This window comes from Antechinus flavipes, chromosome 2 (genome assembly GCF_016432865.1).
Source record: "Antechinus flavipes isolate AdamAnt ecotype Samford, QLD, Australia chromosome 2, AdamAnt_v2, whole genome shotgun sequence".
In the NCBI taxonomy this organism is placed as follows: Eukaryota; Metazoa; Chordata; class Mammalia; order Dasyuromorphia; family Dasyuridae; genus Antechinus; species Antechinus flavipes.
The window spans coordinates 444,288,857-444,314,684 of record NC_067399.1 but is presented as its reverse complement, the minus strand read 5'-3'; the positions used below and the strand labels follow the sequence as shown (position 1 = coordinate 444,314,684).

The following is a 25,828-nucleotide window of genomic DNA, read 5'->3' as shown; positions in this document are numbered from 1 at the left end:
CCTTGGAAAGGATTTAAGGAGAATGATGAGTTCAGTTTTGAACATGCTGAATTTAAGATATCTAGGAGATAGTCAATTCAAAATGTGCCCTATGCAGTTGGAATGTTGGAGATGCTAGACTGGAGGTTAATAGAGAAGTTAGGACTAAACAAATTAAAGCTCAGAATTAACTGCTTGGAGATAATAGTTGAAACCATGTGAGCTAATGAGATCACCAAGTGAAATAGTATGGAGGAAAAAAAGAAAAGGGCTCAGGGCACAGTTTGGGGGAACACCCATAATTAATGGATATGATGTGGAAGTAGAGCTTGAAAAAAAAAACTGAGGAAATCAGGCAGGAGGATAGGAGCCAGAGAATAATGAACCCAGAGAGAAGAGAATATTGAGAAAAGAGTGATCAACAGTGTCAGAGGCCATAGAGATCAAAAAGAATAAGAGTTGAGAAAAGGCCATTAGATTTGGTGATTAGGAGATCACTGCTAACTTTGGAGAGAGACGTTTCAGTTGAGGGATGAGATCAGAAGTCAGACTTTGAGAGTTAAGAAGGGAGAGGAAGAGGAATTGGAGGCATCCATTATAGACAGACTTGTCAAGTTTAGCTACAAAAAGGAAAAGAACTATGGAATGATAGGGAAAGAAGCATGAAATGAGGGTTTTTTAAAAGATGGAGGAGACATGAATCCATATGTAGGCAATAGAGAAGCAGCCAGTAGACAAGAAAAAGCTGAAGTTAAGTGGGAGTATGGAAATGATGAAGAAGGAAATGTAGAAAAGGTGAGATGGAATGGGATCACTTGTGTATATGGAGATGTTAGGTATGGCAAGGAGGAGGGCTACCTCTTCATGTGAGATAGGGGTTTAAGAAAGGAAACAGAAAGGGAAAATACTTGAGTGATGAGATAAGAAGGAGGAAGAAGAGGAAAAGGAAGAGGAAGCGGAGGAAGGGGAAACTCACTAGTGATCATTATGTCTGGAACCTCCTCACTTTCATCTGACAAATCTTCCTAACTTGTCATAGAGACATATCATAGATTTAGCATTTGAAAGAACCATTAGAGACCATGTACTCCAAGTCTCTTCTACAGAAGAGGAAACAGAGGTTTTGGGGGACCCAGTGAAATCACCGGTTATAGAAAACAGATAATAGCTAACAAGTATCAGAGGTAGACTTCAAGTTCATAGGATGACATTATGTCAGAAGTGGAAGGGACTTCAGGGAACATCTGTTCCCAACCCTCATTTTTAGATGAGAAAACTGAGACCCAGAGATATTAAGGGACATAATAATGTGCTTTTATGAAGTGCTTCATAAACATTATTTCATTTGCTCATTCATAATTCTGTAAAATAGGTGACATTATTATCTTCATTTTATAGATGAGGAAACTGAGTCTGTGACTTGGCCAGGGTCATATACTTAATAAATACCTAAGGCAGGTTGCAAATCCAGGCCTTTTTTGACTCCCAGTTGAGTATACATCTATTACATCACCCTGTTTTTCCAAGCCATACTAGTGGCAGAACTAGATTTGAAACAAAATTGGGCCAAAGTTCATAGAAAATCTGGAATGTAAATCAATAGGTAGTGATATATTTTTTGTCCTATAGAGTAATTATGGAACATTACCCCTGTATTAGGTTCTGTGGGATATGATACAAAGATGTATATGACTTTTAGAGCTGGGGAGATATGATCCACATGAAATATTAAAAATTATTTTGAGGTGGTATATAATTTAATATCAAAACAGTAGCATCATATTGAAATAGAAAGTGGATCTCTGAGGGTCGTATTTTGATTTAGAAAACCAAAAATTAATATTTTATATTTTAATTTGATTTTATTACCCATTTCTCAGTGACATTTTTATATGGTTTTGGCTATACTCTGGAAATACTGCTTGTAGATCATGTAGAGAGTGCTGAAATAGATGACAAGTTCTATATTATTTCTGGGTTTTGGAACTTGGAAAGACTTGTCTGAACTAATACAAAGCAAAGTGAACAGAGTCAGAAGAAAAATGGATACAGTGGCCTAGTGATGTAAAAGAAATCAGCCTTGAAAGACACCTGAACTCTGACCAACATAATAATCAATGGATGATCAATACTATAAGAGGGGATCAGTGATAAAACTTACTTCTTTCTTCTCAAGAGAAATGGTAGATGAAGATTGTAGAATGAAGTCAAGTGGGGCTACTGAGTTGACTGGTTTTCCTTGATGATTATATCTTTGTATCAAGGAGGCTTGATTTTCCTGATCTAGACCAAACCTTTGAAAGTGAAAACAATGTTTAAAAAAAGTTAAAGCATAATAAAATATGTTTTTTTTTTTTCAAAAGAATGATGGAATCACACTAGGCTAAAAAGTTTGGGCTTTATTCTACAAGTAATGAGTCAGTGAAGAATTTCCAAACTCCTGTCTGTACTGAAAGTATTTTAGAAAGGTTCTCAGGCAGAAAACCCTGAGCCCTTGAGCCTATGTTGGTACAAGAGCAGATCTTACTAAGCAGGAAGAGCTTGTAATATATCATAGCCATGGATGATATGATCAAGGATCAGCCCAATAAAACCCAGAGAGGCTCATCCCCTATAGTCAACAGACAGTTAACCGATACATGAAGGGAGTACCCATACCAGTTAAATCAGGAAGTTATCTGGTAAGATGCATAGGTTATATTAGAAGTACAAGAAACTGGAAATAGAGAAACTATTGTAATAATGAAAGTGTGTAGTAATAAAGGCCTGGGCAAGGGTGATAATAGTGGGAAAAGGAAGAAAAGAAGTGAATAAGAGATTGCAGAGGTCAAATGAGTAATACTTGGCAACTATCTGGACACAAATAAATGAAAAAGCATTGCGTAAACATTGTATGTGCTAAGCATTTAAAAATAAAAAAGTGCAATGGGTCTCTGTCCTCAAGGCACTAACATTCTCTTAGAGGGAGACAACACATTGTAGAGTAGTGATCAGAGAAAGGAGTTCTGGTCTGGGGAGACATGGAGATGGTGAATGGAAAATAGGGCAGTCCATTGTCATATCCTTTTTAGTCAAATTGGTGGTCTTGATTTGATTTTTGTTCTCAAAAGAAAAGGTAGTAAAGGAAGGGACGAACAGGTGACAAAGTACCTTCATTGCCTGATAGATAATGTGGATGGATATTGTTTCATTTGATCCTCATAACAACCTTTTGAGGTAGTTGCTATTTTTATCCCTATTTTATAATTGAGGAAACTGAGGCAAACAGGTTAAATGACTTGGCAAAGATCATGCAGCTTAGTAAGTATCTGAGGAGGGATTGAAATTTAGGTTTCCCCATGCTCTAGCCACTGTACCACCAGCTACTTCAAAACTGGGGAACATAAAGAGAGTGAGAAGTGTTTTTTTTTTTTTTTTAATGTTTGAAGCTGGATTTATTTATTTATTTTCTCTCTCTCTTTTTAACTTTTATAGCCTTTTATTTACAGGTTATACGTATGGGTAACTTTACAGTATTGACAACTGCCAAACCTCTTGTTCCAATTTTTCCCCTCCTTCCCCGCATCCTCTCCCCTAGATGGCAGGATGGCCAGTAGATGTTAAATAAATTAAAATATAAATTAGATACACAATAAATATTCATGACCAAACCATTATTTTGCTGTACAAAAAGAATCAAACTCTGAAATATTATACAATTAGCCTGTGAAGGAAATAAAAAATGCAGGTGGACAAAAATATAGGGATTGGGAATTCAATGTAATGGTTCTTAGTCATCTCCCATTGTTCTTTTGCTGGGTGTAGCTGGTTCAATTCATTGCTGCTCTATTGGAACTGATTTGGTTCATCTCATTGTTGAAGAGGGCCAGGTCCATCAGAATTGATCATCATATAGTATTGTTGTTGAAGTATATAAGGATCTCCTGGCCCTGCTCGTTTCACTCCGCATCAGCATCAGTTCGTGTAAGTGAGAGGGAGAAGTGTTAAAGACATTTCTGAATTTTTTGCTTAGTTGACAGAATAATGATACTTAAAATAGAGAAGTAATTAGAGACATAGAGCCAGTTTGGGATCAATAAGAAGGGTCAGGCTCTAATTCCAGCTCTATCACTCTGTGATAGAAATTGTGTAACCTTGAGCAAGCAAATTAACCTCTCTGGACCCTCAGTTTCCTTATTTGTTGGTGAGAATGCCCCTGTCTTCATCAGAGATGGGTGTGTGTATATGTGTGTGTGTGTGTGTGTGTGTGTGTGTGTGTGTGTGTGTGTGTGTAGTCAAAATCACATAAGTGGAAGTATTTGGCCAAACAAAAAAAAAATGCTGTGTAAATGTGAGGTTTTGGTATGAGTTGGCATGAGTATGAGTTGGTCGTTGTCTTCAAGTATCTGAAGGGTTGCCATGCAGAAGAAAGACTGAACAGCCCTATTCTGCCCCAAAGGACAGGACCTCAGAGCAATAGGTGTAAATGGCAGAGTGACAGCTTTAGGCTTGGTATGTGAGAGAACTTCCTAACAATTGGGGCTATCCAAAAGTGGAATGTGTTACTTCACAAAGTAGATTTCCAATCCTGGAAGGTATCCAAACAGAGATCAGTTAATCCCTTAATGGAATCATAGGTCCAGAGATACAAAACTGGAAGAGATGGATCTCAAAATTCCAGAATTCAGTCCATTTTATACTTGAGAAAATGCAAAGGGGAAGGAAAAGAAATGTCTTGCCCAATGTCTCAAGAATCAAAGGTAGGATCCTTGTTTTCTGATTCAAAGGGCCAACATTCTTTCTACTGTACTAGGTTGCCTCCCTAATATCATGCAGGGGATTCTTGTTCAAGTCTAGGTTGGGCAAGATGATGTCTGAGAGCCCTTTGAACTCATCTACATCACAATCCTGTAAGTTTTAAATAGCAACGCTAAAGTTCATGAGAATTCAAAATTAGAGAATTCATTAGCATTCAGAATTGCCTCTAGTAGGGCAACTGGTAGGACTAGTAGGACTGTAGAATTGTCACCCAGATGAGGTAGATCGGGGAATTATTTGCACAGAAAGACAGTGGAAATTGAAATGATAATAATAAACTGACATGGCAGAAGGATTGTGGTGTATTGGATAGAGAGCCGATTCACGAGTTAGGAAATCCTGTGTTCGTTTCCTACCTCTGATGCTCCTATTGATTGCATGGCTCTGGGAAAGTCATTTAACGACTGCCTTTCCCAGTTGTCCTCATCTGTAAAATGGGCATAATTATAGTATATCCCTTACAGGTTTGTTGTGAATTTCAAATGTGGTAGCATTTAAAAAGTGCTTTGTAAACTTTAAAGCATGATATAAATATTCTCTATTATTATTTTTATTAAGTGATTCGTCTCCCTATCTCACCCAGACTGGAAATGTAGTATTCTATCCTAAACAATATATAGGGGTGTGCTGTAGCCAGCTTAAACTGGTTTATGAAAGCTGATTGTTAAATTTGCAGTGTGAGCATTTACATTTCAGAATTGGACAAATGCTATAAAGCAGAGCTTGATTTATTTTATCATTGGCTTTTGGACTTAAGAAAGTAATGAAAAAAAGTTAATAAATCAGGTTAAATTTTAAAGTATCATACATATTTTTTTGGGGGGAAGATGTAGTTGTTAAACATTTACCAGCAAACCCAAGGCCTTTCCCAATATTGAGCAGCATAGAAATTTTAATTTGCTCCATTTTTCTAACCTGGGCAGATTTGTGTTCCATTGGCAGCCCTTTCCTCTCAGAGCCTCAACATGTGGGGGCTGGACAGCTTTAGTCCTCTTGCAATTCAAAACTCCCACACTCAAGCAATTAACCTGCCTTAGCCAACAGAGACAAAAGCAAGGACTGTGGGTAGGTATGATCATACCCAGGCAGATGAGAGATAACTCTCTATCTACCAAGCAAAATAAGTGTGATCTTTCTTCTACAATCCTGAGGTTACCGCTGGGTAGCTGAATTTGGTATCTGGGAGATCTGAGATCAAATCCTGCCTCAGATACAGAGCTGGGTGATCTCCCTGCCTCAGTTTCCTCATTTGAAAAATGAGGATAGTAATCATACCTATCTCATAGAGCCATTGTGAGGATTAAATGAAATAACCCAGGGAAATGTTTCATAAAATAAAAATTGATGACTAAGAGCTACCTGGCTATTTCATGGAATGCTTTAAACATCTGAAACAGTCATAAACGTTGCTGTTCTCTTATGGCCCGGTTTTCAGGTCTCCCGTCTGTGTCACTGATGAAGGTCCTAGGTTTCCTTTTCGGATGGGGACATGCAGCTCCTTTGCTGGGTAGCTGCCTTCTTTCCATCAGCCCCAGAGGATGACTCAGTGGGCCTTTTGGCCTGGAGGACTTTCTCCTCCAAGGTGGCCACATTGCTGAGAATCCCAATCCCCTCGGCCACCCCAAGTAAAAACTGGAGGAAGAGTTAAAGGGGCAGTGTTTATCCTTCTTGGCAAAGGCAGTCCAAATAGTTTGGCTTAATGCAGCTTTGTTATTAACAGTGTATCCCCGGTCAGCTCCTTAGTTCCCTCACCTTCAGACTAATGTGAGGCTGGCCATCTTCCCCAAATGGGACTAAGAAAACACCCGAATGCTTATTAAAATAATAATAGTGAACGAGCTAGGGTCAGAGATGGAGACTTCAAAAACAAGCCTTGGATAGCCTGCCCGATGCTTGCTGGCCCCTGGAGCCTGGAGCTGTTCCTCTATTTCACACCCAAGGCTGGAAGGGGAAGGATCCTCCTTCTTCCCCCTTCAAAAACTCGTATAAACTTTGGGGCAGGACAAAGTCCAGGCATTACATAAATAACCCTCAGGTAATCCCAGCTGGGTGCCATGGTTCCTGTACTCAGCTCCCCTCGGGTTTGAATAATTGTGGTAGCTTACCTAGAGGGAAGCGTGGGCACCCCACGAAGCTCTGAATATATTTGTTGTCTGAAGGGGAGAAAGGGGGGAGGGGAGGAGAGACACAGAGACCAAGAGAGACACAGAGAGACAGAGATACCCACACCAGAGACAGAGAGACACACAGAGACAGACATACAGAGAGACACCCACAGAGACATACAGACAGACAGAGACAGACACAGAGACAGAGATACCCACACCAGAGACAGAGAGACAGAGAGACAGAGATACCCACACCAGAGACAGAGAGACACACAGAGACAGACATACAGAGAGACACCCACAGAGACATACAGACAGAGACAGACACAGAGACAGAGATACCCACACCAGAGACAGAGAGACACAGAGAGACAGACAGAGAGACACCCACACAGAGAGACATACATACAGGCACCCACATAGAGACAGACATACAGAGAGACACCCACAGAGAGAGACATACATACATAGAGACAGAGACAGTGAGTATGAGCATGGGCTCCCCAAAGGTGCTTTCTGTGTATGTAAAGTCAATTTCAGGTGAGGAACTAGGGTGTCTTGTGAAGTCTGGTCTGAAGTTGGAAGGGCAGTGATTCGGGGTGACCCACGCCCCCAAACTTGTAGTTAACATGGCACTTTGGTAGAGCAATGGGCTATGAAAAAAGGCATGAGAAGTGAGGGGCCCTTGGATCAGATCAAGGCTTACACCTTAGTCTGCAGTTTCTCTCTATTCTTTCCTTGGTCCTTTCTTCCAACCCCCTACGGGTCCACACTGGCAGAGAGAGTTGGCTGGCTGGGTGTTTGATCACAGCAGAGAGAATGAGGTTACAGCAGTGGGGGCCGAAGCCTGAGGCGTAAGAAGCTAGGGGCTTGGCCGCGAGCATCTCACAGAGTTTTGAATCTGGGGAAGCTGAGGCATGGTGGCCCCTGATATTTTCTGTGGCCCCCGGTGTGGCGTTTCAGCGGCTGAGTACCTAGGTCCGGGTACTGGGCTATATATAGTAAAAAGACCATGAAATTCAGAATTGCACGTGGAGTCAAATCCATTCTAGATCTGCACACTTACTTGTATCCCCTCTCTCCCAGAGAGCTTTGTAAATCTTGGCGCTTAAAAGTATACATATATATTTTTTATTTTTTCTGACATAATGTATCTTTTTACCCAGGATGCCGCGGTACAGCCTGAGCGGCCCGGTGCGAGGTTTAGGGTTAGAGAAGGGATGTTAGAGATTTTCTAGTTCAGCTCCCGCATTTTATAGATGAAGAAGTTGGGGCTCTCACACAGGAAATGATTTACACAAGAAGTATGAGCCCAGAATATGAACCCAACCACGGGGTACTCGATATGACGGGAATACTAACTTAGGGTAATGGTCTGGGTGATTCAGGGTGGGATGAGAGGCTCAGGCGGGGAGGAAGGCTCCGGGGGGAGGGGACAAAATCTGCAGGGGACGAGTCCCGGGCGAGAAAGGCCCTTTAGGAGGGGTGGGGTGGGGCAGGCACGTGGCTCCCGGGGCAGACACGTGGCTCCCGGGCCACGTGCAGCGTTTGCCTCAGGGTGTAGGGGGCGCCTGCGTTCCACGACTGCAAGGCTCCCCGTGGCTTGGGAAAGGTGAGACCCCGCTTCTTCAGTAGGGTGCCCCCTTCCAGGGCAGAGCCTGAGCTAGGCTGGGGTGGTCTGACTAAGCTGAGCTGGAGGCCAGAGGGATGGGGTCACTGGGCCCCCGAGTGATCCCAGGGGATGGCTCCTAGGCAGGGGGGAGGTGCGTCGGCCATGCTTCCATTTGACCTGTGGTAATGGGCCTGCTCTGCCCAAATCCACCCTATCTCCAATCATAAGCAAACAAGAGTTGTTCCCATTTTGCAGATGAGAAAACTGAGTGATCGGCTGTTTAGGTGATGAGGGCGGGGTTCCTTTCCCTTCTCTTCTTCCAACCCTCTCTCCCCCTTCCTGTACGCCGGAGAAAGAACTGTCTGGAGTCAGAGGAGCTGGGTTCAAAAGCCTGTCACTAATGCTTTGGACGAGGGATTTACCGGCTTTGTGCCTCAGTTTCCTCTACTGTAAGACTAGGGGGTGGGGCTAGAGATGACTCGGGGAGGCTTCTGAGGAAAGCGCAGTCAGTGTCCGCCGGCCAGGCTACGGGGTGCTAAGGGCTGGGTGTGGCAGAGACCCGGTCAGGCCCGCCTTTGTTGTGGCTTCTCCCGGGTGGGGGAGGGCGGGGCTGGCTGCCCGGCGGACCCTGACTGATCCTCTAGGTCCAACAGTCCAGAGTCATCCATCTTATTGTTGTTTTTTAATAAGTGGGGAAACTGAGGCAGGACAAGCCCTGTTCTTGTATACAAACGGGGTCTGTGCTATTTAAAAAAGGAGCCTGGAAAGAGCTTGACCCTGAGTTGGGGTGAAGGTTGAGGAAGAGATGGTGGGGTTCGCTTTGTTTCTGAAGACTCAGGGGCTTGGGGCTAAGGGTCCTTCTAGATTCCAGGTCCAGGAAGAACTAGTTCCAGAAATTTCCAGAATTCAGGAACAGGAAACAGGGACAGAAAGCTCTGCCTTGGAAGCGGGGAGGGGCCTGGAGAGTAGGGAGCCACTGATTACACATCTTGTTACAGAGAAGGGAACTGAGGCACAGAGGGAAGAGTGACCTCATAGCTAAAGGTGGAGTCACACTCCAGGAGGTGGGCTTCCCTGGTGGCCAAGCAACAGGCCAAGGAACATTAGATCTTTGATCCAAGACTGGAAGGAATCTGGGAGGTCAGCCGCCCTCACTTTCTCATTTGACTGGCCTGTGTAGGTCTGTGTGTATGTGCATGCACACAATCCCTTGCAGAAGGGAAACCCAGACCCTGTGCCAATGTGTATGTATGTGCAAACACGTGCATGTGTGCACACCCATTGCAGAAAGGAAACCCCGATCTTGTGCCAGATATAGGGCACAGGGATATGGGTGGTGAAGGAGGTAGGGGGAGAAATGGAAGGAATCCATTAAGCGAATAGGTGAGGCATTAATTGACCATTTTAGGGCTTGAGGGTGTGGGCCTCTCAGTTCTGTTGATATGCTCATATTTGTGTCCTAAGAATAGGAAGAGCTAGTAGGGAAGTGGGGGGACTTTAGCTGTTCTCTCTTGCCCCATCATATCCGCCCGTCCTCCCTTGCTATCTACTCTCTGCAGCAAGATAGCTGGCCTCAGCAGCTTCCCTTGGGCTGCCCATCTGGTCCCATGACCTTGGCCTTGTGTGTGTGTGTGTGTGTGTGTGTGTGTGTGTGTTTAGGGAGCTGATAGGTACTGTCCCTTCCAGGTCTGGGGGGGTGCAGTTGGGGTTGAGACTGGGGGCTGTTTCTGGGAACAAAGAGCTGGGGAGCCAGCCTTGTGGGATCTAGTGAATACCTGTTTCTGCATCTGAAGTCAGGAGGGCAGACTAGCCTTGCTCTCCCTGAGGGCAGCTTGGGAATGAAGGAGAGGATGGTGAGGGACGTAGTCTCTGGAGCAGGTAGTAAAAGTACAAAGATGGTGGCTTCTGCAGCCTTATCTCTGTGGGCACAATGTGGCTGAATCTTTAGAGTAGATTGGTGATGAGTCAGCCTTCCAGATACCCCTTGCCACTTGCTGCTTTGAACTTAGGGGAAGATTCCTCTCACGCTCTGTCTTTGAAGATAGAAGGCAGCTTGCCAAGCCTTTCCAGAAGGGTCCCTGAAAAGAAGGGAGATAGATGGACTTTTGAGGTATTGAAGGGGTTGTAGGTGCAGGACTATTGCTTCTTCCCCTCTCAGAGACCAGGGAAAGGCATCCCTGCAGCCCAGAGAGTGAGTTCCGAGGATGGTGAAGAGCCCCGAGGCCCCGATTCCTTTCCTGTTGATTTTCATGTTGTTCTGGCCTTGCCCTTATTCCAGTTTCATCTGTAGCTCTCAAAACCCTAACCTTGCCATCAATTCCTTCATCTGTGATACCCCAGAGACCATGCACAAGTGATGGTGTCTGTGAGACAAGACTGGTACTTATATCAGCAGTGCTTTTAGATCCTGGAGAGGGTTTCTGTCTGGTGAGTTACAGTGAGTAATGTTGATCTCATCTAAAGAAGGTATTTTACCCTGCAATCGGTACCCTGTAAAGGCTAGGAGAAAGCCAGGGGGCTGGGTTGTGTGGTAAAGCCTGGCCTTGTGCTGACCCTCTTTGTCATTGACCTTGTGGACAGTCCCAGACCATGAACTATGTGGGCCAGCTGGCGGAGTCGGTGTATGTGACCGTGAAGGAACTGTACGAGGGCCTGAACCCTGCTACGCTATCAGGTGGCATTGATGTGCTCGTAGTGAAACAGCCAGATGGCTCCTTCCTTTGCTCCCCTTTCCACGTGCGTTTTGGCAAACTGGGCGTCCTACGGTCCCGGGAGAAGGTGGTAAGTTGCAAGGGCTGTGGAAGGGTGGGCTCTCCCCCAGGTTCCTCCTTATCCTCAATCGTCTTGGCCAAGGGGCTGGGCATTGTCAAGGGGCAAGGAAAAGCCTAATCCCCTTGTTAGCAAGTCAATAAGGTAACACTCTACATTGTTGGGTAATTGGGTTGGGGGAGGTATCCTCTCCTAACCTGGGGTAGAGAGCAGGTGTTGAACGTTCTGACATCCCAGAAGTCTGCCAAGCAGTCTGGTCATGGAGTAATAGAGGAATGGATTCAAGGGATCTGCAATTAAACCCCAGCTCTGCTCCTTCCTATCTATATCCTTAACCTCTCTAAGATTCAGTTTCTTCCTATTTAAAATGTGGGAGTTGAGGTAAATAATATGGACACTATAAAGGGGAGGGCAAAGGTGAAATTGCCATTGAGACATAATCCATTCCTCTCTTCCCAGGTTGACATCGAAATTAATGGGGAGCCAGTAGATCTGCAAATGAAATTGGGAGACGATGGAGAAGCCTTCTTTGTTCAGCAACTAGAAACTAATGATGTGAGTGTACTACCCTAATCCAGTCCTCCTTCCTTCATGCAGTTGCCAGAAACTTCCTAAATAACTTCTGCCTTTCCCTTCCCTTTCCCCTTTCTTTTCAGCTCCCAAAATGCTAGGGAGGGCCTAGGTACATTGATAGGCCATTCTATGGGTCTGTACTTTTGTGAGATCTTCATAGGATGTCTGGGGTTTGTGATCTGATAATCACACAATAATACTTGAGCCATTACAGCTCTAAATGTGAGGTGTGGATTTGGAGGAACCTTGGTTTCAAATTATATCTGACACTTGCTGTGTGACCCTGGACATGTCATTTAATATCTTTTCACTTCAGTTCCCCTAATGGTTCTAATATAACTAGATCACACAAGATAATAGATGCAAAGTTTCTGCAAGCCTTCAAGTTTTCTGTAAATGTCCATAATTATACAATCTTTTATTGAACACTTATTCTGTTTGGCCCCTGAAAAATAATGATCATTATTATAGTTTACATTTTTCAAGGTTTTAAGGTGGACAACAAGTTTTCCTCATAACAATCCTCTGAGATAGTACAAATAATTTTTTCCCCACTTTGCATATGAGGAAATTGCATCTCAGAGAATGGAAGTGATTTCAATCAATCCATCAATCTACAAATGTTGACTAATCGTTCACTGTGTCCTAGACTCTGAGCTAAGATTTAGGGGTGTAAAAAAAAAAGACAAAAACACAGTATCTGTCCCAAGCTCACATTCTAATTGGGAAACTTGCAAAATATAAATATCTAGCACCTATAAGATATATAGACAGTGGATGGAAAGCAAGAGAAAGACATTAGCATCTGAGAGGGGTGTGTGTGTGTGGGGGGGGGGTGTATTAGAGAATAAGAAAGACCTCATGAAGAAGCTAAGATCTGAAGGAAGCCAAAAAAGTGGAGATGAGGAAAGAAACCATTCCAGGCATGGAGTGGAGGCATAACTAATATAAAAGTTTGGAAAGTGGGAGATAGGGTAGGCCAGTGCTGCTGGATTAATAAAGGGGAACATAGTGTAAGAAGACTGGGAAAAGGAAGAAGGAACCAGGTTGTAAAGGGCTTTGGTCCCATAGCTATAGGGTTTAAGAGCCAGGATTAGAATTCAAATCTCCTAATAGTGTAATATATTTTCTGTTTCATCACATAAAATGCTGACCATTTTCCTGACTAGGCATCTGCCTGAATAATGTCTTAAATTACGATAATAGGCCTTCTTAGCACATTTGCATGGAGAGAGTGGGCAGTCTGGGAAGGCTTCTGAATTCTTACTCTTTTTGCTTTGGGCCTGTCCCCTACCGCCAGGAGGAGATTCCCACCAACCTGTATACCTCCCCTATTCCTCCGGAGTGCTCGAATGAGGTGCTGAATGACCCTCTGCTGGACCTCATTGAGAATGTCCACAAACACAGCTCGGAGACAACCATGTCCCAGCGGAAGAAGAGACGTCGCAGGAAGAAGGTCAAGAAGAAGGACAAGCTAATGCTAACAACAACACCAGCTACTAGTTCAGAGGAGCTAGAAGAAGTGCAGGCTGAGATAGTGGTAGAAGACAGACCAATGACAGAATTGAGCCCCACTCCGTGAGTGAGAAGGTCGTCCTAGGGAGGGAGGTGTAAAGTCCTCAGACTTGGTGGGGTTGAGGTCTTTCTAGTAAGTGTCCACTGAAAGAACCAAGGGATAACTGTTGGTTGGACTTTTTCTTGGCCAACAAAGCAGGTCAATAAATTTTATCAACAGGTATCGTGTAGGTAGGTGGCGCAGTGGATGGAATGCTAGACCTGGGGTCAGAAAGACCCATCATCCTGAGTTCAAATCTGACCTCAAATATTTACTATCTGGGTGACCTGGGCAAGTCACTTAACCTTCTTTGCCTTAGTTTCTCATCTATAGAAAGAGCTGGAGAAGGAAATAGCAAACCACTCCAGTATCTGCCAAGAAAACCCCAAATGAGGTCATAAAGAGTCCAGCACGACTGGACAGAAACAACAGTGCTCCCAGCCTAATGCTTGGCTCTGTAAAGGAAATACAGAAGTATACTATGGGTTCCTGCCCTTGTTTGTATGTATATGATGGAGAAAGGAGGTGGGGGGGGGTGGAATTAACCTAGTTGGAGAAATAAAATGCAGACATAGAACAAATTAGAGTCATTTAAGGGAAGACAGAAACACTGAAGAAAAATCAAGAGGATGTGAGGTTAATTGGGGAAAACTTTGTGGAGGAGGTTTGTTTTTTTTTTTGCAAAATCCTATAGGGAGTTCCTGGTGGTTAGTCCCTAAGTGACATTTTCTTGAGTCTGAAAACAGAAACAGAAGCTCCCTATTTCACTTTGTGACCTTTTTTGTCTTCTCCTGATACATTACACTTTGACCTGATTCCAATCTGTGGATTCACAGGATCCCATTTCTAACTTTTAAATTTAGGGGGTACCTTAGAAATCAGTTTTATAAATGAAAAAATTGAAATGTAGATAGAATAACTAAAATCTCCAAAGTCACTTAGGCAATCTGTAGAACTATCCTAAAAATCATGTCTTCAGACATGAGCTAACTCCCCAAAGATCCAGGGAGAGTGTAGCTTATGCCAAGGCCCTAGAAGCCTCTGGATCACTCAGTCAGTATTAAAAACCTGTTACGAACCAGGGCATATGCCAGGCACTGGGAATACAAAACAAAGAATAAATACTCCTTACTTGCAATGAGTTTATATTCCAATGGGGAGGTGGTGATTATAGATAGATAGATAGATAGCATACAACATAAATATAAAGAATGTAAATGCAAATATGTGTAAAATAATTAAATGTAAACGAACCAAAATTGGAGTTAAGAAGACCTGAGTTTGAATTGTGTCTCAGGTACTTAGTAGCTATGTGGCTCCAGGCAAGCCACTTTTTCTGCCTAACTTGGTTTTCTCATCTTTAAAATAGGAATAATGATAATACTTCCTTTGTAGAACTGTGAGGATCAATTGAAATAATGTATGTAAAATGTTTTGCTAACCCTAAAACACTATATACACACGAGGTATTGTTACAGTAGTTATTTTGCAAGGTAGTTGGGGAGACAAAGCACCAGAAAGAAGATGGGGAGGATCTAGAAAGACCTCGCGTTTGGTTTTTTCTCTTGGTTGTTGAAAAAGAAAAGATTTTCATTTCAGGAATGTCAAAGAGCCTAAAGTTATTTCTGCTTTGGAAACTTCTCTTGAATCACCAGGTATTTAGGGTAGACCCATCAACTCTGGGCTCTGCTTCCTTTGGGGCCTGTGGAGGTGTAGGACCAATGTGGCAGTGGGTATGCTGTCTCCTTCTGACTTTTGTGGGTGGGCTTTGGACCCACAAGAACCATGGGTCATAGCTCTTTCTCCTTTGTGTTTTTGTCTTACAACCTGAAGACCTGGGCACTGGCCTTCCCTTGTTCTGAGGGTGATAAGGCCCAGGGGTGGTGGGAGTTTGGCCTTGCCTCTCTTCTTTCTACTCTATGGTAACTCTCATTCCCTGTCTTACTAGAGACCAAACTGAGGAGGATATTTCTACACAGCATAAAGATTCACATCTCTATTTAAATATGGAAGCCATACACAAGGAGAGGTAAAAGGCTCTATCGATGTGCATATTAGTGGTCACTCTGTGGGAAGCAATTTTTAGGCAGCTGTAGGAAGGGAAAAGGTGGAGGTCAAAGTAGTGACTCTGTTTCCTTATCTTACTAGCTTCTACACTGCAGAGGATGAGTTAATAGAAACCAAAGATTCATTTATCTGTTCAGATGTGGAATTCTCACGGAATGAAAGGTAAGAGTATGTGCTGATGGGCAGGGTAGTGGTCACAGTGGGAATTCTTTCAAGTAGCTGTAGGAAGAGAAGAGGGAGGTGGGGATGGTGGTTCGTGAAGACCACTTCCAAAGGAAAGTTCAGTGCTGGGCTATGGCAACTATTAGTCTAGATTACACTGGAGTGGGCGCAGAGCTGGGCCTAGTGGTCCTAAGCAAGCAGAAGGAGGAGAAGGAATAGAGTTAGGCTAGGAGATGAGTAAGTGGGTGTTTTTGTTTTTGTTTTGTTTTTTGGCAACCACTCTAGCAGTTTATCCTCAGAATATCTAACAAGCATCAGGAGTGACTCTGAGCTGGAGATAAAATTTGGAAGCCAGAACGCCATGAGGACTGAGCCCCAGATGCAGTGGCACTGGGGGAGGCTTCCTCAGGTCAGCAAGGGGGAGTCTGTCTTTGCTCATTTCTTTTTGGGAAAAGAGGATGTGGAGAGGTTTTGGTCCAGACAGCTCCCTCTCCCCAAGGTCATGGGTAGTGATGTATGGGGCTTAATAGAGTACCGTCAGAGGGATCACTAGTCCAAGTTCCTGTCTCTCAGAGGTGTCCCAAGGCCTGAGCATGGACAAAAGAATCCCTGAATTAATGGGGCTTATTTTGTGTCTAAGTGCCCAGTCCCTCCCTCCCCATACCAACACACCCCATCCCCCTACTTCCCACCCCACTCTCCACCTGACCCAAACATGCACACTCTCCCTGGGCCAGATCCTGCTGATCTCATTTCTCCTGCTTGTTTGCCCCAAGGTGGTGAAAGGCGAGCATATGAAGCTGATGAGGTCTTCACATAGTAACACGTCAATCAATCCTCTTCTTTGTGAAGAATCAATATGTCAGATAGCTGCTTCTGACCCTTTGGCAAACTCTGAGACTATCCTCCAGGATGCTCAGAACATTTCTGGTGCTCCTTCCCTGCTTAAGCTTCCATCATACTCTGAGAGTACCAGTCCTTTAGGTCTAATAAAGTTCTGCCCATCAACAAAACAACTCACAGATTCCCAGGTTTCACTTGCACAGAACAGTGAAGAGGGAAGAACTGAGAATATCCAGGAAACGGACACTTCTTTTGATTCTACAATGCTGCCCCAGGGGCTCACGGGTCAGGAGGGCTCTGATTCTTCAAGACAGAAAAAAGAGAGAAAGGGTAAGAATGATGAGGAAATGGGAGTGAATGGGAGGGAGAGAGGAGAGAGGAGGCACAGTGATGGCTTCCATGAGCTGCCATCAGCCCACATGATATTTTCGTGGTCCTGAATTTATCTAATGCTGTGGGGTCTATACCCTCATGCCCACACTGACATTGCCTGGCCTGAAGCTTCCTTCCTCTGTACTCAGACACACAGAGAAGAAGTCAGCACCAGAAATCCAGTGATACCTACCTTGAAGGGTTGTCTTCCCTGAATTCAGCTACTTTTCCCCAAAGGTAGTAAGTTCTTGGCTATTCTCTCTTTTAAACTCATTTTCAAACTTTTTTTCAATTAAGAAAAAACTCTTTTCTTTTTCTTTCACTTCCCTTCCCTTTCGCCAGTGAAAAAAAAGAAAAAGAAAACTCTTGTAACAATAATGCATAATCAAGCAAAACTAATTCCCACATTATCCAGGTCAAAAAAAACTGTCACCCTTTGTCCATCAACCTTTCCATTCAAAAGATGTGTAACATGTTTCATCATCAATCCTCTGGAATCATGGCACAAATAATTTTTCAATCTTTCAAAAATTTTTTTACAATGTTGTTTTTATATAAATTATTCTGCTCATTTTATTCTTCAATCAATTCATGCATTCTTGCCAGGTTTTTCATCATTTCTTACATTCAATAGTATTCCATTATATTGTAGATCATAACTTGTTGAACTTTTTACTAATTAATAGTTACCCTCTTAGTTTCTAATTCTTTGCCACTACAAAAAGAGCTGCAGCAATATTTTGTACATTTGGGTCCTTTTTCTTTTTCTTTGATCTCTTTGTGATTGTAGACCTAGTAGTGGTATCAATGGGTCCTAGAATATGTATATGTTAGTAATTTTTAGGAAATAATTCCATTTTTCTTTCTGAAATGACTTGCTTAACAGTTTCACTTATGGTACATTAACGTTCTTCTCCCATTTGTCAATTCCTTTAGAGTTATATTCATTTATGTTTATAAGTGATTTGGAACATTTTGTCATATGGCTTTTGGTACCTTGCATTTCTTCCTCTGAAATTTGTCTGTTTATAAACTTTGAACAATTGAGGATAACTCTTATTTTTAGAAATCTGATCTATTTCTTACATATCTTGGAAATGAGTTCTTTATGAGAAAAATTTGCTATAAAATTTTTTTCCCCATTATTCACTTTCTTTCTAATGTGAACCATTGGTTTTGTTTGTGCAAATTCTTGTTAATTTAATGTAGTGAAATTGTCCATTTTCTCCTCTGTGTTCCTCTCTTTTTAAAAATTTGCTCATGAACTCTTCCTCATCCATAGATCCTCTAATTTGTTTAGGACATCTTAAGTCATTGTATCCCTTTATCTTGCTACACAGTATGAGATATTGATCTATACTTAGTTTCTGTAAGACTGCTTTCCATTTCTTTCAGCAGATTTGGTTTAATATAAAATTTTTATTTCAATAGTTGGCCAGGATCTACATTTTTCAAATACTAGGCTTTTATTCCCATTTACTTATCCCACTAATGAAACTATTTCTTAACCATACTTTGAAGTTTGGTATTGCCGATATCCTTTCCTTCTCTTTTTTTTTTCATAATTTCCCTTGAGATTCTTTTTTTGTACCTTCAGATTAATTTTGTTATTTTCTAACTCTTATAATAGAGTAATCTTTTGCTAATCTAGTTGGTATGGCACCAAACAAGTAAATTAATTTAGGTTTTATCATTCTTCTTTCCTGGTACAGCCCAGGATTTCAGGGTTTCTCATTCCTGGGGGTGAGCTGACTGCCAGACCTTCTCCTGGAATGGACAGGAAATTCATAGGAAAGTTGCCTTTAAATTATCTAAAAAGATACTGAACTGTACATAGCCTATGATTTATTGATCCTCTGATACCAGTACTAAATCTCTACTCTCACAGAAAGAGGAAAAGAACTAACAGATATACAAAATTTCTTACAGCAATTCTTTTTGTAAGGGAATTGGAAAAAATTGGAAATTCAAGTCATGCCTTTCAATTGGGGAATAATTGAATAAGTTAAGGGATATGAATGTGATGGAATACCATTGTGCTGTAAGAAATGATGAAGGGATGGTTTCTGAGAAATGTACAAAGAGTGGTATGAATTGATGAAAGATGAAAGAAACAGAACCAGGAGAACAATTTGTATAATAATCACAATATCGTAGAGACCAACAGCTTTGAAAGACTTAGAAAATCTGATCTATGAAATTCCCAATCATAATTCAGAGGACTCATGATGAAACCTGCTACTTATCTCTGGATAGAGTGGTGGACTCAGAGTGCAGACTGAGACTTTTGGGGCTAAGGTGGGGAGAGACACCCCATGTATAATTTGTTCAATTATATATGTTTGTAACAGGGAAGGAAGAAATGAAAGAAATTAAGTGCCTATTAAATATCAGACTTGGTGCTAATCACTTTACAAATACTCACAACAGCTTTGGGAGGGAGGTGCTATTATAATCCTCATTTTACAAATGAAAAAACTGAGGCAAGCAACTTAACTGACTTGCCAAGAAGGATCTGAGGCCAAATTTGTCTCTTAATAGTGGAGGAAAAGGTGGAAGGGAGATAAAGTGAATATTTATTGATTAAAAAAATAAAGTTTAGGTTTTTTTTAAAAAAATAAGAAAGTTGTTTCTAGTAAAGGTATAGCTATTCCCTTTAATTTATCATGTGGTAAGTATGGGTCTCTGGGAGAATCAGCTTAGTGCTATCCATCAGTGCAGATGATTTGGAAGCAGCAAGCCCTTCTCTTACCTCCTTGGTAAGTTATTGCTGCTTATTCCTCTGTCTTCAGTGAAATTAATCTTCAAGCCCAGCAATGGAATGAGTCCTTCTCAGAATCAAACCTCTTACATCCCAACGTTGTGGGAGATGAGATTATAGGTCCTTTGTCTGACGCTTCCCTGGAGCAGGAGAATAATGTTGAGCTTTCTCTCTGTGGTGGATTGGCTGAAAACCGGAACATCTCAACAGGTGGGGCTGATGATGCTCCTTCACGGGAGCAGAGGAGAAAGAACCTAGGGACCCCATGCACAGGTGGAGGGGCAGGCGAGGAGAGTTGCAAGAGATGGCCGGAAGATCAGTGGTGGGCATTCTGGAGTTAGGGGCTGGTGTTCTAGTGATGTTCTCCATCCCCCAGCTAGCTGCACCCTGGGGATCCTTGGGGAGAAATGACCTGGTGTCTCCTTATCCTCTTCAGCCCCCAGCCCCACCCCTGTCCCCCAGCCCCTCACATCTGTTTTTGATCTCCCACTCTCACTTGCCTTCTCTTGCCTCTAGAGAAATTTGCCAAATATGCCGTCTCCTACAAGAATTTCGCTGACAACCCAGGAATCCTGGATGACCCCAACCTTGTGGTGAAAATTGGAAAGAAGTAAGTGTCCTGTTAGTCCTGTGAGGTGTGGGGTTGAGGGGGGATTGTTTTTCATAGCGGGGGACAGAAATGTTTTGAACCCTTCTAAGAGCCCAGATCAGTAAGACAGCTATATAACTCTGAGTCTGAGTGACATGCTTCATTGTCTCATCTCTGCCTGTCAGAGATTCTGGCTCAGGGCTGGGGAGTCTTTTTTTCTGCTCCTGTCATTTGGACCTTTATAACCTCATTCATGGCCATACACAATTTTCAACTTATAGACCTCAAGCAGTGGGAGATTGTTGTATCTAACTTTCAGCTCATCATTGCCTGTGGTTGCCTTAGAGCAAATGATTTTCCTGGCCTTAAATGGCCTACCCAGTACATTCCCCACCCCTGACCAAGGGGATGGCACTTTCAAGCATCTCCCAGTGCTAAGCATCCTCAATCTCCCTTTTTCATAGCAATTCAGACTGCCTCTAGAGACACACTACTTAAAGACAGATAGGTGGCTGGCTAGATAAGAGTATTCAGCTTGTAGTCAGATCTGAGTTCAAATATGACCTCATACATTGCAAAGCTGTGTACCCCATGGCCAGTTTATCTAACTTTCTTCCACTGTAAAAGAGGGATTATAACAAATACCTTGAAGGATCATTGTGAGGATCAAATGAGGTAATATTTGTAAAGCACTTAGGTGTATGGCACATAGTAAGTGCTATATAAACAATTATTTCTTCCCTGGTTTCTCAGGAGGTGGGATGCCTACCCTATAAGATTTGTTTTGGATGTAGCAGGAGCAGGAAGGGTTCAGGAAAGCTAGGATCAATCAAACTAGTTAAGTTGGTGTGATTAGGAGTGAGATAGAGGAGGAGGGGCAAATAATAGAAGTACCTCTGTTTATGGAGTGGGAGGTCTTGGGTTCAAATCCCAGCTCTGCTAGTTATCTGTCTGGAAGATCTTGTGGGCACGTTGGTGCTATCAATAATCCCATTGTCTCATAAGTAAAATAAATGTTTGTGTGGGGGGGAAGAGGGAGTAGAGAGTGAACAAAATACATTTTCTCCGCACACTCAGACATAAAGGTGGTTTTGCTTTTAGTATCTGTGAATGGAATGTGGGGTGGTGGTGGTGGGGAGCTTTTATATGTATAGAGGAAAAACCCTCAGTGATGAAAATCAGTAGCCCTCTATTATTTATGGGTCTTTGTTGCCTAAGGACAAATTAGTTTGCTTAAGGTTACATAACTATTATGTGTCAGAAGCAGGATTTCCCTGAATCTCCTTTCTCTGATTAAGAAAATATGCAATCACAAAAAATCTCTTGTAAATTTAGCAATCAGTTCATCTGGGCACAAAAGTACTGGCCTAGGAAATCAGGGCCAGAGCTTATTCTTTTAAAAAAAAATTATTGAACTAAATACAAAATAAGTTTAGCAAAACCAGCCAGTATAGCAATTGTATCTGATGGTCTGTGTAATATTCCACACTCGAAGCTCTTCTTCCATCCTCAGCCCTGCTTCCATCTTGCAAAGAAGAGAGGCCTAATTTTTACACTGACATAAAAACTTTGATTCTGGGTACCTTTGGCTTTTTCAGCTGCCATGGCTGGCTGGCTTGTCCTTTCCATCACTGTTCAGCTAAGTAATATCCACATCTGCTGTTCACACTCTGTCTTTTATATGTGAAATTCTTACTAGGTTCCAAACAATCCCTGAGACCCCATAAACTGAAACACACAAGGAAATCCTGAGTATGAGGGATGCCAACTCACCCTAAATAGTTCCCCCTGGGACCTGGCTGCCTGCCCCAGAGTCCCTGAGCCCTATAGGCTGCCTATTGGATTTCAGAGGCAAGAAACCAGGATTCCAGATCCAGCTCTTTATACAAACTGTTGTTATACAAACTTTATACAAACCTAGGAAACAATCACTCGGCCTCTCTGTGACTCAATTTTCTTGTCTGTAAAATGGAAGTGGATAACACATGTAAATCTAAAAAGGTAAACTTTTTTAAAAAGATAAAAACTTTAAAAATGTGAGATGTGCTATCATGGCTATATAGCTGAATTGAAGGCAGGGGTGGGGATGTCCAGCCCACGGGATGTATAAGACCTGCAAAATCATTTGATCTAGCCCTGCCAAGGTAACCACAAGCGATGATGAGCTGACAGCTATTTACAACAATCTCTCACTGCTTGAGTTTTTAAGCTGATAATTTTGTATGGCCTGTGAATGATGTTACAAATATTCAAATGGTCCTTGGGAGGAAAAAAAAAAAAGATTCCCCACCTGATTTAAAAGTATGAGAGATAGTCTATATGGTTATTCCTTCTGAGTGGAGATAAGAGTTGTGGAGGATAGGTTGATAGCAAGCGTGGCACTGAACTTCTTGAGCTACTTCCATATTGGACCTGATTCTGCTATTGATGCCATAGCATCTCAGGTCCTTGACACTGGGGTGTTATTTCCTGCCATCATATTGGAGTGAGAGGAAACAGTAAGCAAGTAGACATTGTGTGAAGTCCAATAATTGGTCAGTCATAAAGCATATATTAAGCACCTACTATATACTAGGCACTGGGCTATAGATACAAAGAATAGCAAAACAAAAACCACACACACACACACACACACACACACACAAACCAGTCCCTGTTCTCCAGGAACTTACAGTCTAACAGGAAAGATAGCATGTAAATACTTATATATAAACAAGCAGAATAAATTGGATAAACAGGATAAATTGGAATTAATCTACTGAGATAAGACATTAGAATTAAGGGAAGGCTTTAGAGGCAGAAATGAGGATATAGAACATTCTAGACATAGGGGATAGCTAGGAAAAAATGCCCAGAGTCAGAAGATGGAGAGACCAGAGTCTCTTCTTGGAAGAGAGAGAGAGGAAGAATGGGGGAGGTATAAGACGATTAGAAAGGCAAGGGAGGCAGATTATGAAGGGATTTGAACAGCAAAATCAAAAACCAGAGCTGCACTTGGAATTAGAAAGATCTGCCTTAGGTGATATCTAGTTGTATGGAAGCTGGACAAATCACTTAACCTCAGTTACTGACAAGATTGTGGTAAGATTCACATGAGACCATGAGTGTAATTATTTGCAAATCTTAAAGCACTCTATAAATATCAGGTGTTTTCATTACCATAAGTTGCTGTCATTATTGTTATATCATTTTTTCGCCTTTTTAAAATAAGAGTTCAGATAGAATCCATCTTGAGGCAAGTTTCTTTCCTGCTATGATTCTTTTATGTTTATTTTTCTGCAAATTTTTTCACAAGTAGATGGAATGATTGAATAAGAGTATTGGAATCTATTATTATTATTATTATCATTATTACTCTCTTACCAGGTGAACAAAATAGCTGCTTTCCGTAGTTGAATAACTATTGGGATGTAAGTTAGGTTCACTGACAACATCTTTAGGACATCCTAAATGATATATAAGATGACAGGGATAGAATATACCTGACAACCTGAATCCACCAGATCTTGATTGTTTCCTCCAGGTCTCTGGACCTTTGAAATCTTTTCATACCATAAAACTTGGAGGTTATGAATATTTAAGATGGCAAAATCTGTTTAAAAAGTTAAGTTTTTATGAATCAGTGCTATGTCTCATACAATTGTGAGCAACCATTCAGTATATGATAAGGATTTGATGCCAATATAATTTGTAAACTGAATTTTCTTGTTAATTTTGAAATTTATGTAAATATCTGATGTTATAATTTTGGCCATTAGGTCATATCTTCCTAGGTATTTGGTAGGTGCTAAATTTTTTTCAGGCTGCAGTTATATGTTGCATTTTCTCCATTTCTTTACGTTGATCACTAAGTCTGGAAGATTAACAAATCTCCCATCAGTATTTTTGGGAAATTATCTGGTCTCCAACATCCATAATAAATAATCTCCATTTGCCCAAGCAAAACTCAGCTATTCATTCAAGATTTCTTTATATATATGTTGTTAACTGAGTTCTTGTGATAGTCTGAGAATAGTCTTGGATTCCATTCTTAAATCTTAGTCATTTCATAAACTTCATCCAGTGTTTAAAGCCATGTATCTCTCATCAGTCTTTAGGATTGTTTGGTGAAGGATGGCTGCTTATTCTAAAAGTCTTTCTGTCATGTACTCTCAGAGAGTTTGTCAAGTTTCTTCCTCCTTTTGAGCATTTATCAGTCTTTCTGTAACTAGCTTAGAGTTATGGGCTTTTTATTTTCTTACTATTTCAGGAGGATAGTTGTTAGGGCATATCCCAAAATGATTACAATCCATCTCACAACTTTTAGAGTTAACATTAAGATTAATATTGAACAGATGTTTATTGCTTTAAATGAATTCTTCCCATTCAGCTTTGATTCTCTTTTTGTTTTTATTCTATTGTTTCTTGTCATAGATTCAGCGATTTATGTTTGACCTATTCTACTTTTCAGGGAGAATGTTCTTTGGGTACTGTACCAAATTATTCTTTCAGTTCTTTCCCCTAGAGCTCTTAATTTAAAATGTCATTAATTTTTTTGCTTCATTTCTTCCAGGAATTTCAGACTTCATGGAAAAATGATGTTTTTGTTAGAGAATTTGCTTGTAGATGTTGTACTGTTACTCTCTTATTCTGGGTCTGTCTTTTATGTATCCTTGAAACCTTAATTTTTTAATGTGTCTTCTTCTATTTACTCATTTTTTCCAGTCTTATTTGCTTGACATTTTTTGTTAAGACCAGGCTTTGTGTGCATCTGGAAGGAATGTTGGGGCCTTGTTTAGTGCGATCTTGCAATCATGAAGGTGATCAGAACTTTTTCACATCCTCCTCCTTTAGGTGTTTTTTCTTACCTATGATTTCTTTATTTTGTTTAGACTCTGAGAGACTTCACATATAATAATAATAACAACAACTTCTCCATCAAAGTTCAATTAAATGTTCATGCTGACATATACGTGTGTGTGTGTATTTGTGTGTGTTTCGTGATGTATTTGATTTCTCAGGCCTTAGGATTTCTCAGGAATAATTATTTTTGGTTGATATTGAACTATTAAATTTGTTCTTTGTGCTGCTTCAACTTCTTATGTATCTTAACTTTTTGCCTTTTGTCCCAGTTACTGATTAAGGGAATCTAGAATTTTTGATATGCTTTTCATTTTCTCACTCATTTCTATATTTTTCTTTTTTGTTGCCTTTAACTGGGCAATGTGATGTTCAAGTGTTCTACTGTCCATACCAGTAAGATATTTTAATGCCTTTTCACAGTTCAATAGTTTTCTCAAGTTGCTTCTACTATGGTGGCCAGTGGCTGAAAGTGGGGGATGGATGGAGGTGGAGGAATTCTCTGATAGCTCCCTCTTTCCTACTATGGTAACAGTTGCTGCATATACTACTGTTTCAGGTTCTGAAATGGTTTTTATACTTTTCTGCCAAATGCTGTGGGGGAAATAATGTTTGTTCATAATGGTTAAAACAGAAACTGGCTTTTTTATTACCCTGTTTTGGTATAATTGTCCTATCAGTTGGATTCATACCATCTAGCTTAGAAAGAACCTTTCAGAATTCAGTCTTAAGTATGACCATCTCCTTTTTAAGGTCTTTGGAGATTTCAGTACTGTTTTTGTCATCTTTCTCATTGTGAAGT

The 25,828-nt window shown here is 41.4% G+C and overlaps 1 protein-coding gene across 4 annotated transcripts in view; it reads left to right on the top strand.

The window, feature by feature from the left end:
- The window catches only part of LPIN3 (lipin 3), a 41,170-nt gene that overhangs the window by 2,068 nt on the left and 13,274 nt on the right, over positions 1-25,828 (top strand). For 3 of the 4 annotated variants that reach the window (XM_051979292.1, XM_051979294.1, XM_051979291.1), the window contains exons 2-11: positions 11,077-11,277; positions 11,725-11,820; positions 13,139-13,416; positions 15,342-15,422; positions 15,542-15,622; positions 15,908-16,031; positions 16,399-16,795; positions 16,987-17,074; positions 19,630-19,808; positions 20,115-20,208. In XM_051979292.1, the coding sequence (XP_051835252.1) occupies positions 11,086-11,277; positions 11,725-11,820; positions 13,139-13,416; positions 15,342-15,422; positions 15,542-15,622; positions 15,908-16,031; positions 16,399-16,795; positions 16,987-17,074; positions 19,630-19,808; positions 20,115-20,208 (1,610 nt within the window). In that variant the 5' untranslated portion in view covers positions 11,077-11,085. The remainder of the gene's footprint in view (positions 1-11,076; positions 11,278-11,724; positions 11,821-13,138; positions 13,417-15,341; positions 15,423-15,541; positions 15,623-15,907; positions 16,032-16,398; positions 16,796-16,986; positions 17,075-19,629; positions 19,809-20,114; positions 20,209-25,828) is intronic. The other variant, XM_051979293.1, reaches the window with a different exon arrangement.